Below are 18374 nucleotides of genomic sequence, written 5' to 3' on the forward strand. Positions count from 1 at the left end.
CATTTTCAAAACATCTTCAAAACAACTTTATTTTCAAACACACGTTTTTGGAATCATTGATCCAAACGTCAAAAGCTGTAAATTATTTGTGAGAAATGCTGGATGGAAAATGCAAACAGACAAGACAGGAGCAACAATGCGTTTGCCTCTTCTCAGCAGGTTCTTTCTCCCAGAGAGATTTTTGTAACTGTGCAGGAAAAACAATGATTCACAACAATATGTCCAGGATCAGGTCCAGGTCAGCTGCAGGTCAGTGGTAACCCCTGTCTGAGTGATGCCGCTCATCGCATGTGTTCATTGATTTTCAACAATAAAAGTACTTTAAAAGAAAAAAAAAAATAGACAGTCACCACAGATGAAGTTGTTCATCTCCCTTTGAAATGTTGGTAATAATGAGGATTTGGTCCAAGCTGTAAGTTAAGTGACGTTTCCATGCTCCAAGTTTCTTTTCTTATTCTTATCATTTCACTGTGATTCTGAACCTGTTCTTTGTGACTTATGACAAAAAGCTTTCATTTCTTTTCATCCTCTCATCAAAATGAAAGATATTTATCATTTATCATATCAGTTTTTTGACTGAATATCAACTTTAATGTTAATTTTAATAATTGCCATTAAAATGAGAATGACAACTTTTTTTTTTTTTTTTTTTCACATCTGGGCTTCAAAGTCCTCTTTGCAAAAGCCAAGTCAATTTTCCACGTTGTCTATCGACAGATGTGGACATAAAAATAAAATACTGATTTCTGTGAAGAAGTGTGAAAAGATACGATGTAGCACAAATAACTTCAGACCTGTTTCACATCAACTAAAATATACACACACACACAACACATCATAAATTTGTAAATATTTATCGGTTTATTACAGTTAAAAAGATGTATGTACATACAGAACATCACCAAACATGGTCATTTTCACTCATTTGCAAAGTAGCACTCTGCAACTAGTTGGTTTCAGGATAACTGTCTTACAATGGGGCGGCATTGATTAAGTTTGTCATTTACAACCAAGCACACAAATCAGTGTATTTTTTTTCTCCTCTTTTTCATTTGCCAAATAATACTTAGTAAAGGTATACAACCAAAATAAAAACAACAGAAGGATGCTTATTAAAACAAATTGTTGTTGAATTGCTGGTCCAAATCCAAGTTCCTGCTGCCAACCTGCGGCTTTGTACAGTATGTACACAGGTAGAAACACCTCAGACTGGATCTTGGTCACTGTGGTTAGCAATGGAGACTCACATAGAGGTAGTCATGTCTGCATCTGCTCGTCCAGTCAAGAGACAACTGACCCAAAAGCTTTGCTTCAACAATCCGTGGACCCAGATCCCTTTACTGACGTTAATGGAAGAAATAAAGAAAAGTGATTATCTGTCTCTGTTGATTAAATCAAAATGGTCATAAAGGTTCTGCTTGGTGCGCATAAGGCAGTCAAGTAAATGTATAGAGATAGTATAGAGGGGTGTGTGAGTGGAAGTTCTTGTGGGTGGGATTCAGGGTTTCAGGTAGGTACGCAGTGGGAAAGAGCAGGCAGCTTCACATTCAAGGGCTTTTCCACCAAAACTGGATCGGTTTAATCTGAAAAAAGTGTATGTTCAGGTGGTTATGTGCTCTCGAGATGAGGAACTAGTGATCTGACAACATCAAGCTGAACTATCTACAAAAAAAAAAAAAAAAAAAAAAAAAAAAAGCTGTTTGTTTCTTTTCTCAACACAAAGTATTTTTCTTCCTTTCCAAAACTGCAATTTTTATATAGATGTGGTAAAAAAAAAAAAAAAGTTAAAAAATTTCAACAATCTCATACTATAAAGTTGATGTCACATAATTGTATTTCCCCTATTTTATCTCACAACCTCATGACCCAAATCTGATATGACTTGTGAAGAAAAACTTCAAAAAAAAAAAAAAAAGATGAAAAGGATCTGCCTCTGCAGAATAACAATGCAAGTCAGTTTTGGTGGAATTCCCCTTTAATGCTAAAGACAAGTGAGACGCAAGCTAATGCACATCCACTTGGTAGCATAATGGCATTATCTTCCATTGCACTCTGTCTTTTTGTGAAACTCTCATCACATTACAGATTTTGTAATACTGAGTCTACCGTAACGTCAGATTACTATACAGAGGAAAAGGAAAAATAAGACAGAAAGAATCTAGACCCAAATTTACATCGTAACGACCAGTTGCTTGTCATCAAGTACAGTCAGTGGCCATAGACACAAGGAATAGCCAAACAAACACATAAAAAAGACCATTAAGGCTGCTTGTCAATGTAGATTAAGTAGGATAAGCATTGCCACACAATGCTTCGATACCCTTTGCAATATACAAAAAGGGAGCATTTGCAGATACACCAAACAGCCACTAAATTGAAGTCCTCTATGCAAAAACGCCCGATTCTGACCCAGCCAAATCATGTCAAATATGTGTTCAACATGCTTGTTTCCTGTACAAAATAACCAGGCAAGAAAAAGAGAAGCTGAATGATCCAGAGGAGGGAAAAAAAAGAAAAAGAAAAAGCAAAAGGTGCGACATGACTTTGATTCTGCGATGCTCTCCATGGCCTAAAATCACAGACAATAGAAAAATAAACACCAATTATACTCCGATCATTTTGGATGCACCACTATGCAATACATCGTCATCACTTTGATCCGACAACAGGTCACACCTTTGACTGGAAGGGCCAGTCGGTGATCTCCATCTCCTCCATAGCACATTAAAAACTACATTCCAGGATCTGATAAATGCTCTCCGGTCAATTAGCCCAGCTCAGTTTGCCCCCCCCCCCCCCCAAAAAAAATCACCCTCTGTGTCTTCATACACTGGCATTCTCGACCTTGCAGAATGGCACATGAACAAAGTAAAAACAGAGAGACTGAATGTAAAAATGGGTCACAGCACTCTTGCTGCATACCTAATGCACATCTCACCCTTGAGTACTCATTGAAGGCATTTTTCACACAATTGTTTACAGCTAAAAGTAAATAAAATACACAAAAAAAAAAGAAACTTCCAAAGCTTTTATATAAAACCCAGGAATGCAATGCCTCCGGTGTGTTGTTGAGCATGAACACAGAAAGCCCTTTTTACAATTTTTTTTTTTGTCTTTTTCCGACAGTCTTGTACTGTAACTGCGTTAAGCTCAAATATGCACCTTGTTGTGTCGTCTCATCGTTGTGTCCAAACGATTTGATCTGTGAGAAAACCACCGGGCCAAATCGAAAAGGTCAGTGGATTTGTCCCTCTTCAGGTTTTTTTCCGAGTGAAGTCTGTATCAGTGTTGGGAGTGGATCGTTTCCCACCTCCTGCCCCCCCCCCGCCCCGCCCCGGTCTTGTACAGCATATGTTTCAGTCCACGAAAAGCAGCAACAGGTTCTGCTGGTAAATTAGAAGCAGCGGTACATTGCCCCCCCCCCCCAATACCCGACCCCACGCAGAGGTGAGCTGTGGTGCTCTCATCACTCAGGCCTCCTGTGGAGGACACCGGATCACAGCCCACACAAAACACACCAAGCTGCTGCAAAGAAATAGTAGACCCACACATTTCAATACAAAACAGAATCATGATTGAATATAGAGTTGGGATGCAACACATTAAAAAAAAAAAAAAAAAAAAGAAAAAAAAAAGAAAAAAATGTTTGGTTTGATTACGTTTGTTGGGACTTTTAATGTACAGTCACTTGAAATAATACTAAATGAATACACATTTCATCATTTAGGAAAAAAAACACTCAATGTAAATAGATTTGAAATAAACAATGCTGATCTGAACTGCAATAAACCATTTTACTTGCGATGGAGAAAGCAGGATATGGGAATTTTAACCATACCACAGCCACAGACCCTTTTACAGTTTGACAGGACAAAGCTTCCCCAAAGAAAATTACTAGTATATTCCGAGCCTGTGAAACTCAACATTTATATTTAATTGATAAACCATTAAACAGATAAAATACTTTTATGAAACTAAAATGCCCCCATTCAAAATAACCAATGAGAGGCTTCTGTGTTTTTGTCTTAATATAGATGGTGCCAATGTCTTTTAAAAAAGTGCATAAGAGCAGCAGCATTGCTAGGACAGTGTGGGACAAAAGGAGATATTAAAAAAAAAATTAAATTCTCTAAATCAAGGGAACATTTTCCGTCATGTGATTAAGATTCTTGGGAGGTCCTGTTGAGAAAAGAAAAGAAAACAAAAAAAAACAAACTGCAGAAAAATTCAAAAAAAGAAGTGTCAAGAAGAATTCACCTGTCAATGTTTTATTATCAAATCTTGTTTGAAGCTCTGATACACTCACCACTTGCTCCAGAGACCCAGATAACGTCTTTTTAGAAATGCTTGATATGTTGGTCAATGATCAACTGGATGATAGCTATGCAGCCCAACACTGAAGATAATATCAAACAAGTAAACAGAACTAAAAATTGCACTCAAGGCAACAACCAGGATTTGTTTACATATATAAAAACATCTCCTATCATTTATCCCATCACCATGGTTGACTTTTTTCAATACCTTTTTGTCACACAAAAGCAATATTTTGAGTCCAACTTGCGTTTTTTTTTTTTTTTTCTGTTTATCCGCCAAGCATGTAAGATTGGCATTTCTCATATGTGTACATTACTAGCTTAATGTTGAACAACTACTGCTGCTGTTTGTTAAAAAGATCTCCAATCACCCTATTTTACAACTGATATCGCCTGCTTTAACAGATTAATGCAACAGCAAAAGGAACACAAAAAAAGTAAAAACAGCAGTAATAAAAAAAAGAATTATTCAAATAATTTATATCTTTGTATTCTCATGGACATTGTGTTTAGAAATGAACCACTGGATCACTCTAAACATAGGCACAGTTTAAAAAAAAAAAAAACATAAAAGGTAAAAAAAAAAAATAAAATAATAAAATTAAAATAAAAAATTATAAACACACCATCATTAGACCTTTGTTCTCTATGGTCAAGAAGCAATTATCATAAGTTATCTCGAAGAAGGTGATTTTTAAAAAAAAAGGGAATATCAAAAGAAAAGATGACAGTTAAAATTACGGCAGCAGCAGTTAATGTGAAGTTCAAAAGACTTTTTTTGTTTGTTTTTGCATACAATTGTATCCTTGCTCACATAATAGATGCTTGTAATTACTGTAAATACATTGGCAATGGGAGCATGGTTTATATGGTTAAAAGACTTGCCACTTAGCTCACAGTTACTCAATATATATAACTTTATATATCTTCAGTTTTGGCAAAGAGATGGAAATATTTTCCTCTTGTATGATTCGGAATGAAAAATGAGCGGGGGGGGGGGGTGTGGCTGGGGTCCTAAAATGACCGTGATAATCTCTGGAGTAACACAGAAGTCAAGTCTCCAAAGATTCACCTTGTTTCTGCCCGAGGATGGTGAAAGAAAAGTTTTCCTTTTCTTCCTCCTTTCATTTGCCCCGACACTGATTGTGGCGAGTCTGTTTTCTTTACAGTGTATGGTACACATAATGGGGGCCGGCAGGCAAGAGGGTGCAGAGCAAGTGGAGGGTTTGGAGTCAAGTAGGACTGGGATTGAGCTGTTCTTGGCTCAGACCATGGCACGGTATGGACCCTGCATCTTGAGGAACTGGATGATGAAAGAGGGGCCTCCTGCGACAATCTGGGGCGGCAGGTGGCTGAGGGGACAGTTCTCGATGCTCATGATGGACAGCTTGCTGCAGAGGGCCAGCTCGAACGGGAGGCTGTGCAGGTTGGGGTTGTCGTTGAGGTACAGTTCCTCCAGGTTCTCCAGTGTACCTGAGGACAGACAGCAGGTAGTGTTAGTTAGGGTGTAAACTGTAGCTGACACCATCATCCAGGGAAACTGTCTAAAGTAAACAGCCTCCAGGCAATGTGTGTCAATAAAATAGTATTTTTAGGAATAAGAAATTGCCCCTCACTGCTCTCGATTCTATGGTTACACTAAATTTTGCTGCAGTTTGATCATTTTATAATACAAATGACACTGTGATTACAATTCAATTGAAAGGGGGAAGTGGCCTCTGACGTCACAACAGAATAACACAGAACAGATGTGGTTACTCATATCTGCAAATAAGGATTATTTTCACCATTGATTATTCTACTTTTTTTCATGATTTATCATTAGGTCTATGATATGGGGGGAAAAGATGGGGGGAAAAATGGTCGTCACAGTTCTGGGGACCCAACATAATGTCTCCAAATTCCTTGTTTTATCTGATCATCTGACCAAAACTCAAAGTCCAATGTAACAATAAAAAGCTGCAGCTCCTCACTGTTGCAATTCTTGCTTTTAAAAGAGAGTCAATGGTGATAAATCTTATGTCTAATCATTTCAGCTCTAATTCTCTATATTGCTGTATCAATTATTTGTTCAACCCCTGGAAAGAAATGATAAGGCTCTTAAAGAAGCTAAACTATGGCACCAGTCGAGGGTAATCTTTAAAGCTACTAAAGGAAAGCTGGAGAGACCACCATGAGACATCTAGTCTCAGCTCAGGTCGTGGTAAGGACACAAATTTTTAAAATGAACAAATTACAAGTCAAAACGCAACAGGTATCATTCAATTCTGGGCCCAGTCGGAATACTCTAAAAATACAACTACCGTTAGCTCCTTCCTACAAACATTTTAATCTCTAGCTTAACCTCAGCAGTAACCAGCCTAGCCAGGTTGGATCAATCACTTGGAGGAAGGGTCAGGGGAGGGACATACTGTTGACTGTTAAGCTCTTAAATCCCGATGGTTAAGTTTAGCCTTTATCAGGAAACAATGTTTCCGTGAACGGTGAAGAAGAATTATGGAAAGGTATTTTATTTTGGTGTGCTTCCCCGTCAGCCACACACAGCTCCACACAGGTCCTCAGTGAGAGAGCACTTTAAAGCATACTTAAAAGGACTCTATGATTTTTCTTTCTGTCTTTAGTTTAAAGATACAAGGTGTATAAGTCTATAAGTAATAATCAGTTTTGACAAAATAAGGCAAAAGTCAAGATTGTGTTTTTAGACAATAGTCTGAATTTCCATTTCCAAACACAGGATTATCGTGCCTGGATCAGTTGTGGTTCCACACCATCACTAAAGGACACTGTTGTGATAGCGTGTGAAGCCCTGAGCGTGTCACTGATATAAGTACAACAGCTGATGAAACAAGTATTTACCAATCTCCTCAGGAAGGTGTTGCAGCAGGTTCTCCCCCAAACCCAGATGAGTCAGGTTGGTGAGGTGGCCGATGCCTCTGGGTAATGTAGTCAGCTGATTATTTGTCAACACCAATTTCTAATGAGAGAGACAGGATGGATGACTCAGTGATAAAGAAAATTCATTTTACATGGCAGTGAAAGTTTGAATATCGCATAAAAGTTAAAAAAAAAAAAAAAACTCTGCAGGACAGGATGTGTCTAAAAAGAGATTTGCTGACACAGACACCTGTTCACAATGCACTCTGGGTAGCACTGACGTTTATTTTCTGTCGACCAGTTCACTCCTTTTGGACGACAGTAACTGAGAAACTTTACACGATCTTGAGCTGCAGAATCCCACTGTCTCCATCCCTCTGCCTGCTCGGTGATATTACAGAAGTCCCCCTCCCACTGAAACACATAAACCCTTTACTCATCTCTCTAATTATCACTAAGAAAATAATCTTTCAAATCTGAAAATCTAAAAAAAAAAAATTGCCATATCACTCACTGGATCAACCTTATCACAGAACACATTTCAATATAGTTAACAGCAGCTCACAAACAAGAACAACATATCAGTCTTTAAAGAAACCCAGAATACATCTTTTTAGCTCTCTAAATCCAAAACAGAGTTCACCCCAAAACCAAAGCCAAATACATGACCATAGCCTCCAGCTATGATAACCATCTCCCGCTCTTTCTCCTCATTTCCCCCACAAATTTCTGTCTATGACACAAAGACTATATAAAACTGGCCTGATCAAGCAAAACCAATTTACCCTCACTCTATCCCCAATTACCCCCACTCTATCCCCAACAAACTAGCATTAACTTTGTATTTCTTATTGACACATTTATATCATTCATATCTACTTTACTATTTACATTTTTTTTTTCATAATCCCACCTTTATTTATTGCAATATTACAGATGTGCATCGCTGCTTGCTGCAATGTATTTATGATACTACCACTGGAATTTTTCAAGCTGAACTAACAAAAATAAGCCTTATCAAACGCCATGAAAAGCAACAAGAAGCAACAAAGACCAGCGTAGTGAGAAGTAAATGTGGATAAAAATATTATGGAATGTGTCCCAGTCTCTCTAATAGTTGGTGTTTCCAATGGCAACACAAACAAACCAGATATTCTAAAGCAAAACTCTGTAAAACCTGCTAACAAAGAGCCACAAGTATCATTGAGAGAGCTGCATGTCTGGAAATTTTACCTGTAAATCTTTGAGATAAGCAATTTCATTAGGTAGAGATTCCAACTTGTTTTCCTCCAAGTCGAGCTCTCGTAGCTTTCTCAAGTTCCCAATACCATGCGGTAACTTCTTGAGAAGGTTATTGGACAATATTAACACCTGTGGAGACAATGAAATTTTTTCACAGTAAGGAACAGATCTTAAGTAAAACTTTGGCAACATGATACACAGCTTATCTTTTTTTCAAAGCAATACAGCAATCACGCCTGACATGGTTTTTTCACATTGTTTTCAAAGGACATCAAAAAAAATAAAAAATCCATGAAGAAATTGGAAATTTCAAAAAGCATACTGGTATGCTATATCGCACTGCACTTATCCACTGTGCTGAACTACTGATATTAATGTTTAAGAATCAAGAGAAAAAACTGGGTCATACTTTTCAGCCATATTTGCAGCACACTTAGGTCACAATAGTTTTTAGGTACTAGGTCTGTGTAGTAATAAGGTTTTAAACCAAACCCAAAACTTTCAACCATGAGTCAGAGATGTGAAGAAAAATCCTAACCCCATCCGTGTTTATTACAGCAGCCATTAGCCTCAAGGATTCACACACAAGATGAGGGCTTCAATGTACAGACATAATGTCTCTGTCACTTCTATTCTTACTTATTGACTGCACAAAATATACAGTTTATGTACTGACACTTTCTACTTTTTCTCTGAAGTCACTGGATACTGCACTAGCAACCTTAAAACCTATTATACACTATGTCTATGCAAGACTCACCTCCAGAGAGACTAGACCACAGACGTCCTCTGGGATCTTTGTCAGCTGATTAGTGGCCAGGTTAAGCTCAACCATGCTAGTCCATGTGCCAAAGTCCAATGGCAGAGATGTTAACTGGTTGTCCTGTGGAAGACAATGGTATACCATTATTAGCAAAATAACTGACAATTCACAGGGTCAACACAAGGACAGTGCTGTTCAAGATGCTGAGCAGACCAGTGAACTATGCCAGCTATGTTACCTGGCGCCAGGATAAAAATGTTTCCAATGGAGGTTTAAATCCAAACTGCATCCAGTGTAGACATACTCCAAAGTAACAAGTTAAGGACTTTTTAATGCCTGTCAGTACATGCCTGGTTAGAGGCCAATACAAGCTTTAGGTTTCGACACTCTTAGCTCTGAGCAATGGTTGGAACAAATAAGAGTCAACAGTTGTTCTCTCACTATAGCTCCAGTCTACAGCGTTGAACTTAAGAGGTATTTGCATTTAACAGTTTGCATTTAACATACACCGTCTAATTCAAGCTCAAATGATTCCACAGGTCTTTTTCACTATTATGATATTGTGATCTGTCACAGCAGGAAATACTCTCTTGAATTTCATTTAGCTGCTTCAGTTTCAGGGTCCTGGTATTTTACATGCTTGCTCTCTATCACTGTTAAAGAACCAGATCGATAGGCACTATTGGTAAAAGTAGTAGTATCGTTAAAGTCTTAATGATACCTATCTCTTTTAACAACTGTGTTTTTCCTACAAATTGTCTGCTGTGTAAAAGGCCTATTAATCACAGCTTTTAATATCTAATATCTTTAATATCTGATTTTGGCAAAAAGAAAAGTATGCAGCACCAGGTCTGTGGTATTTCATGATAATTTCTTCATTTAAAAAAAAATTTTAACAACAGCTGACTGAAGAGTTTATCTCGTGAAGATAAACACATGTTCATACCTTCATGTTAAGCTTGCTTAACACTTTGGCCCTGGAGAAGATACCAAAGGGGATCTTGTTGATACGGTTGTGCTCCATGTTGAGGGAGTAGATGGTGGAGAACTGGGATGGTCCACCCACAGGGTATGACTGGAAGCAGTTCCTCGCCAGTGTTAGACTTGTCAGGTTGACCAAACTTGAAAGTAGGCCCTGGTCAAGTACAGGAACAGAGACATGACAGAGACCATAAGATCAGGACAGGACTCTATCACTACAGGCTGCGATTTGTACCCTCACATTCACGGGAATTTAAGTGGATAAGCTACATGCATGTTAAAAAAATGCATTCAGGATAAACCTGCAGACTTTCTGCACAGTCCTCGTGTAAAAATATCTAATGGAATGTGATTATGGTGAAAAAAAATTGTGGCTAAGGTGTAACAAAGCATACATATTAAATTTTAGTGCACAGTTTCAGAGGGTTTAAGGTTCCAAAATGAATTTGATATATGTCAATTTGTTTTTTGATTTTCAATGGCATTGCAGGAAACAACTGATGTTAGCTTAAAACAAAACAAAAGTTAATTGGTCTAAAATGAATTATTATTTCCATTATTCAGTATTAGTCTGCATTTATATTTGAGATTAAATGCCAAGTTCGACTTACCTCTGGCAACACTGAAATGTTGTTGTTTTCGAGGTTAAGCTCCTCGAGTTCTCGACATCTGGCTAATGATCTGGGGATAGCTGATAATCTATTATATCTCAGACCTAAGCGATTTATGCTGGCCAGATTTCCTGAAACAACACCAAAAATGTTATTGTTCAGTTTTGTTGTAATATTTATAACAGTCTTGTTATTAGACTGGTAAAATAAAACAACCTTTGCTTTTGAGTCCTAAAATATAATCAAGTTACCTATAGTCTCTGGGAGATCCAAGAGCTCATTGTGCTGCAAGTCGAGATTGGTTATCTGTGTGCAATTCCCAATCTCCTTCGGTAGGTGTTCCAACTGGTTATGGGCAACATCCAAAGTAATAAGGTTGCATAGCTCCCCTACAGAAAGATGCATGCAAAATTCAGATATTTAGTTAATTTAAGATGAAAGTGCTTTTAGTAATCCACCCTCAGTAATATAGCCACCGACTAATTTTCTCATTCCCCACTCACAGAATCATAATATTGACATCTATGTAGCCAACACCGAATTTGTCTCAGTGGTATCTGTGAATCGAGGTTGGCACAATGACAATGACATTATGAGCACAAGGTGACTTAATCTCTGGATGAAAGTCAGCATTAACAAAATGCTGTAAACTCAATGGTAGCCCACTATCTCCAACAATGACTTTTGCCACTAAGCAGAACGATTGGCTTCTTGCCCAACCAAAACTTGAGGACTTTACACATCCGTTTTACCCACCTATCTCTGCGGGCAGCTGTTTAATCTTGTTCTCGCGGATGCTGAGCATAGTGAGCTTGGATAGGTTTCGGATGTCCTTCTCTACTGTTGTGATACGGTTGAAGCGCAGGTACAGCGTGGTCAGAGATGTCAGCCGGTAGACCACAGCTGGTATCTCTCTCAGCTTGTTGTGCCGGAGGTCGAGCATTCGAAGCTTCTTAAGGGAGTCCAGGGAGTCAGGCAAACTGGTCAGGGAGTTCTCGCTCAGGGCCAAAGTGACCAGGCCTGATAGGCAACCCACCTCAGCCGGCAGACTCTGCAGCTTGTTGCTGTATAAGTAGAGTTCAGCCAGCTGTGTCAACTCCTTAATGGAGGTGGGCAGCATATGAATGGACCGTTTAGATAGGTCCAGTCTCATTGAGTTCTCCTCTCGGCACTTGTTAAGTTCTTTGATCACCTCGGCATTACTGGACTTCTTGCGTGTACCTGGTGCCGGGTTAGGCCGCTTTATCGTATTGTCAACAGAGAAGGCAACACCCGGTGTTGAGCTGCTGGTGTCCTTCTTTCCTTCTTTGGCATCTTTCCCTTTGGTCTTCGTTTCTTTGCCACCATCTTTGACCAAGCCAGTCAGAGCCTTGGCCTCCTTTTCCCTTTCTTTCCCCGTTGGACCACCTTTGGGGTCCTTTTCTTTTGAATCTTTTTCTTTGCCTAAAGTACTACTCATGTCGACGTGATCGGGCCTCCTGCAGAGTTGCTCATGGGAGTCTCTCTTGTCAGGTTACTTACTTGGGAAAAAAGGGACACGGACAGCCAAGGAGGCTTTTAAAGAAAACATCCCTGTGCAGGCCCACACATTTATTATTATCCTTGAAATAAAGGCCTTGTGATCCAGAGGTTTTTTAGATACTTTTGATACTTTGCTCCTTTGTTAAAATGCCATGGGAGAAAAAATCCTTTGAAGTAGCTGGATTGTGGCATCCATGGGCCACATGCTTAAGTGTCTGAACTGCATACAATCCCAGGACCTTCGGATAAAACTTCTGTCAGGCTGCAAAGGTCATCAAGGTTCTCTTTAATCCCTCGAAGATTTGCTTTTTGGGGAGAAAAGAAAATCATTCACGTTTACAATTTAATTTTCACACTTTACAAACATTCTCAGTATTTTGATTTTCAACAGTTGAGAGCTCCACTTTTAAATTTCTGCTCTTAAAGCCCAATTCAGTTTCAATCCTTTGAAACTGAAGCAGAAGTAAGCGATTTCAAATACTTAAAACTGCCGTTGTGCAGTAGAAAGAGACATATGCAGGAACACGTAGTTGGCAATTTCCTTGTTTTGCGTCTGTTTCAGTGACATTTTGCAGGAAAACCCCTCCCCTTTTAAAGAGCTGCTGTTTTATGCTTGAAAGAAAAAGAGCCTAAAAAAGGGTCGTTCCAAGCCTTCCCACCACACCAAATCCAAACTGAAACTCCACTTGTGACAGATATTACACATAATACCACAGGACACTATACAAAATACTACCAATATATTTAAATAAACTATTAATTGAACTCATTTTAAGGATGATCTACTGTGAGCTAGATGTGCAATGTACGCTGCATGTTGTAGAAAAAAAAAAACTTTAAATTAGATAGAATTAACAATATTCTTCCTTATACACTGAGACAGAAAAAAAACACTTCAACAGGTTTGGTGGGTTGTCAGTGCAATGAGATAAGTGGTACTGAATGTGCCAGTCCACGCAAATCTGTTGAATGTACTAAGCATAACCTCACACCAACTTACTCCTACTAAACAAACACGGCCCAGCGGGTGTTGACATTACTTTAAGCCTACAGCCCCACCTAAGCATGCATTCAGCTATTTAGCCTTCCCCAATAAAGTCTATAATGCAACAATCACACTGAATATTTACGTCTCAAAAGGCAGCCAGATGAAACACACAACCCGTTGGAGCTTAATATGACAGACTGAGCCAGAATGTCTCTGGCGGCCTGTCTCTGTTTAGTCTCTGTTGCTGTTGTACCTTAGTGACTGTGTAAAGCTCTCCAGCACTAGTACAAGCTAAGCTGTTGCAAAAAGAGAGGCAGGTTTGGCTCAGGATCAGGGCTAAGTGAAAAGGTTACGACTGCTGAGAGTAATCTTTAGAAGTGGCCTTCAAAGCATGAAGTCCCCACAACAGGTCATATGACCTTTTAGGTAAAAGAAATGTTGGGTCAATAGTAGCACCCCTTACATGATAGAATGCCTGACACTGTGTTCTGTAAATAAAAAAGATAATAAAAAAAAAAAAAAGGTATCCACTGCTCTTTCCTATCGTAAATACAGAGACGAACATCTAACTCTGGCTGTAATAGGCATACCTGTGCACAAAATAATTATTAACATAAAATGAGAATAGCCAGGCCAGCCTTATTGCTGGGGCCATCTAAACCAAACCGTGCAAGCAACTTCCTTTTATGGTTGTAAAGTCTATGTCTCTGCCCTGGTAAATCATTCTGTTTATAACACACTGGATGTAAACATTATCTGTATTGATTTATTTCTGTATTTCAAGATTAATGTTTTCTTCTCAAGCCTAATGAAAGACCAAATGACAGCAGAAGATATTACTGAACAAGTTCATTTCCTAGTTAATTCTTATTATTTATAATGTAATTCTAAATGATCATATTAATAATGACTTTTTTCCCCAAAGATAACAAGCTTAGTAGTTCGAATGCAAAAACTCTGTTTGTTTGTCCAGGTCAGGCAACAAAATATTAACCAAACCTAAATTCTGTGTTCTTAGTTGCAGCTTTCTGATGAATGCAGTGGTTTCTGCAAAAACAGCACAGCGGTTTAATATTCAGGTGACTGAGGAGGCCCTGACTTCACAAGAATGAAAGAAAGAAAAAAAAAAAAGTGGGTAATATTAGAAAACCACAGAACCAGGGGTTTGTGAGCTTCAGTAACGTTTCTATCCCTGACAAGTTTAAAAAAAGTGTCAATTTGTTGTTCATGATTGCAATGGTTGGTTTGCCGTAACAGTCTGAGCAAAAGAGAAGGGATATGCAGAGATGTAAATAATCCATTAGTTGAGCACGAATCCAGTGGAAAACGTTTGTGGCCATGCAATTAAATGTCTTTTGAGCAGAAAACTGCACTAATGATGGGCACTCGCTGTCTCTTTTTAATCTTTACATTGGCCTTCACAACGGTCCACCATACAGTTGTGGAGGCATCATTTTAATGATGTCAGCAAGGTGCATGTTTGCCAAAGCTATGGGATAATGTTAAATCGATAGCAAAGTGGTCCAGTTTTGACAAAACTTGCATGCATTTTGTGAGTTCCGCTGAGCTGAGACTACCCATTTAGTAGATGTAAATATGAAGCTCAACTCATACACAGCTTTGAAGAAAATCTAATGCATGTCCACCAACAACACAACCATAAAGTGCTACTTAACACTTGGACTTCATGGCACATGCAACCCATATAAACTCTAATGAAATTTCCATTAAGGATATCTTGAACCCATCTGATAATGCCAGTGCATTTAGGCCTAAGCAGAACTGTCTAATGTCCTCCAGCTTATGCTTATCCATTACAATGCTTTTTGGGTCAAATTAGCGTTAGCTAATCAGAGAATACAATAAAGTACGTGTGTGAAGTGCTGTGATATGTCCAAGTGTCATACAGAAATATGAAAAAACCAGCTGCTGTGTTGCTGCTTGACAGTACACTACTGCTCAAGCAAAAGAAATCAACAAACCAGGGATCATCCGGGCCTGTCAGTTTAAATGGGCATCTGTGTAGCGTTAATATGTGAGGCAAAACAGCAAAACAGAGGTGAGGTGGCAGCTACCAGCTACCGCTGCTACACGGCACTCCACTGGACGCAGTTAGCTCGATGGCTACGTGAGCCAACGACAAATCCCTGGAAACAGATTACCGACAAAACGGAACCAGGTCGGAAAGTCAAATCGCCTTCCGAGATTATTTAATTAACATAATATGGACACCTGAGCAAAACATACTAGGGCTGGTGATTCTGTGTGGTCACAGGTGTGACATAGCCTAAATTGACGCGGACAGTCCCGATGTTACACGTTATGGTTTGACTGTTAACCCATCATCAACTAGCTAACTAGTGGTCGCTAGCCAACTGCCGTAGGCTGAAAATGCCTAATGTTGGCCAATCCAGCCTTGAAACTGACTGGGATAAAATACCTATACTGCATATCTCCAGCGAGCAATACTCAAAATGAGAAAAACACACTAGCTAAGCCTGCTAAAGCGACTGACAACAAGGCAGGAAATAAAAGCAGCTAAGCTAAACGTCAACAGCAAAGCAAACGTCAGTTATGCCAGACTGCTAACTTGCTAACGTCAGCTAGCGGACAAGTTAGCCCACCAGCTAACTTCATTTTAGCGAGCGATCAAAGGACAAGAGTGCCATCACGGTCGGGATGAAATGATGAAACAAACGGCTGTTGTTGTACGTTACAGACGGTGCAAAGGGTGTGGAGATTTCCCCTGACACATTTACTCACACCCATCGGTTAGCCTTAACTGAAGCACAGCTAACTGTGCGTAGGCCCGAGCGGAGCGGCTGTCGGACGCGGACCGACCCGTCCGCCGTGAGACCGACCGAGAGGGGAAACGTCTGCTGCAGCCAGCTGAGCGCAATCGGGCAGCAGACACCCGAGGAGCACAGCCGGCGGAGGTGCTCGGTATCCCAGAGCGGCCACTGAAGGCGCACAAGGTGCCAACCAACTGCATCGTAGTATCTAAGCGCCGTGCCCGTACTGAATATCAGCCGAGGAAAAAAAGAAAACACTCTGAAAAACAGCGGCCATTCCGAAGCTGAACAAAAGAGTGCGTTCGTACTCGCCATCGCAAAATGACACTTTAGCGTTATTCGCGCCGTAACAAGAGACTGACGGGTGTGTTTACTTTGGAGGGATGCGTTACCGTGCTGTGCGGGGGCTAAAACGTCCGCTGTTATTGTGATAATATAACTGTTTTACCTTCAGAGGTGTGACTCCGCCATCCTCGCTGCTTCCTCCTCTTTTCCTACACTGCTGCTCTGTTCCCCTCCCTCCCCTGACACCAAACTGCGTCATTCGCACGCCTAACCACTGTTATCACGAGATTTTGAAACAATCAAAAAATTCCTGGATAAACACTGCCTTCAAAAATATAAAAACAATAGACAAGCTTAAAATAAATTTAAAAGTGAGCAATGGCGGCAAAAACAAAAACAAAAAAACTTGTCAGACATATTTTGAAGTTTTAAATGACGACACTGTCGGTGTGGTTGCTTAACTGGATGCCTGCTGTAGGCTATTTGTTGTGTACGTCTAACCACAATCACGTCAAAAATACTACCACATAAATTATTTAAAAACTCTTACTTTTAACAAATGAACAGTGGAAAAACCAAAAATTAGTCATAATTCTGAGCCGTTCTGCAGATGTCAGTAAAGCACGGCGCCTGTGAGGTGAAGCGAAGAAGAAGAAAATCACGTGATTCTCGGACGCGTTGGCTTGACAACCACTGTAATCTTCGCCTGGTGCTAAAGGTGGGTTATTAAAGAGCTAATTTAGTGAGATCTGTCTTTGATTTTTGTCACACACGACGGCGAAAATATATCGCAGTGCACTGACTAACGTAGTAACTATAGGTAGACTAAGGTGGTTGCTAAAAGAAAGATGAGCTGGGCCTGTGGCTAGCCGATGTTGTGTCTTTTACGTGCTAAACATGGCTAGCGTTAGCCTGATCCAGCTAATGCAAGATATTTTCACTTGCAGTCTTTAGGTTAGTCCAACGTATAAACCATCGTATGGAAATTGAGGCCTAATAGAATAAAAAAAGTGACCATACAAGTTATTGCAATAGCTGCATTTCACAAATGCAACAATAAACGACCTGATGCTAAATTATTTTTTTCCTTCAGGGTGGTCTAGTGTTATTTGTGTTGTATTATCCTAACTGTTATTGATGTCACCTAAATGCAAACATTTTTTTAATCGTAGGTCACCATTCATCATCATTATCAGCTAAGAAAATAGCCAGCGATATTAGTTATTAGCAGCAGCGGCTTCCTTTACGACTCCATGGTGTCAGTGTTTTAAATCTTTGGCTTTTCCTCTGCAATATGTTTTCATGAATCCTTAAATGCTGTGAAATGTAATAAACTAATATGTTTACCTTTCAGCGGGCACTCGGAAGACACAATGCCAGAAGTCAAGTCAATATTTAGAGAAGTTTTGCCTAAGCAAGGTTTGTACTGCAGCAATTAGCTCTTTGGACAGCAGTAGTTGCAAACAAAAGGCTGTTTGTGGAGCCCAATACAACATGTGAACTGTTCAGAAATCTGCAAAACGCCTGCAAAATTAGTCAGTGGGTGCTCTGTGCTGTGTGCTCCTTCTTTACAGTCTTTTTTTCACAGCTCAGCATCATTGACATTGTCGCTACATAAACACATAATTTGGGCCAGTACCATAGCTGGATAACAATTAATTTGTAGAGTTAAATGTGTATTGCCTTTTCATGTGTACATGCTGTACAGGGGCACCAGATGTTTATATTGTCCAAATGTTTCATGCAGTGAAACTGTTTTGTAGAAACTGAGCACCAGTGCAACAGAAATTTAACAAGCCTACAGATGTAACCTTGGGACCACTTTCTGGGGGTTGCAGTTTTGGCAGGGATGCTCTCACGGTTGTTGTATTTTTTTTTAAAGTTCATTTGTAGGTAGAATATTTCTCACTGCTAATGTGCTGGAGTTTTTTTGTGAAAAATAGCAACAATCCAGCCAAGTGTTCAGTTTTATCGTTGGATTTAGACCAAGATTAGTTGTAG

At 39.5% G+C, this 18374-nt stretch overlaps 1 protein-coding gene and 1 long non-coding RNA gene across 2 annotated transcripts; one reads left to right on the forward strand and one right to left on the reverse strand.

Annotated features, from left to right (window-relative positions):
* Positions 1-4252: 4252 nt before the first annotated feature.
* shoc2 (SHOC2 leucine rich repeat scaffold protein) lies at positions 4253-16647 on the reverse strand. Its single transcript, XM_071503372.1, has 9 exons — positions 16537-16647; positions 11544-12613; positions 11039-11176; positions 10788-10918; positions 10142-10330; positions 9193-9315; positions 8424-8561; positions 7173-7290; positions 4253-5789 (listed from the first exon to the last, which is right to left on the reverse strand). The coding sequence occupies exons 2-9, from the start codon at positions 12244-12246 to the stop codon at positions 5581-5583; spliced, it is 1749 nt and encodes a 582-aa protein (XP_071359473.1). The 5' UTR covers positions 12247-12613; positions 16537-16647; the 3' UTR covers positions 4253-5580.
* Positions 15344-17755, forward strand: LOC139635856 (uncharacterized). The gene is made up of 3 exons (XR_011694300.1): positions 15344-15475; positions 16984-17091; positions 17728-17755. It is a non-coding gene; the product is annotated as an uncharacterized lncRNA (long non-coding RNA).
* Positions 17756-18374: the final 619 nt, after the last annotated feature.

The sequence above is a fragment of the Trachinotus anak genome, unplaced genomic scaffold (genome assembly GCF_046630095.1).
Source record: "Trachinotus anak isolate AG129_WGS33_773 ecotype Australia unplaced genomic scaffold, CSIRO_AGI_Tana_v1 ptg000019l, whole genome shotgun sequence".
In the NCBI taxonomy this organism is placed as follows: domain Eukaryota; kingdom Metazoa; phylum Chordata; class Actinopteri; order Carangiformes; family Carangidae; genus Trachinotus; species Trachinotus anak.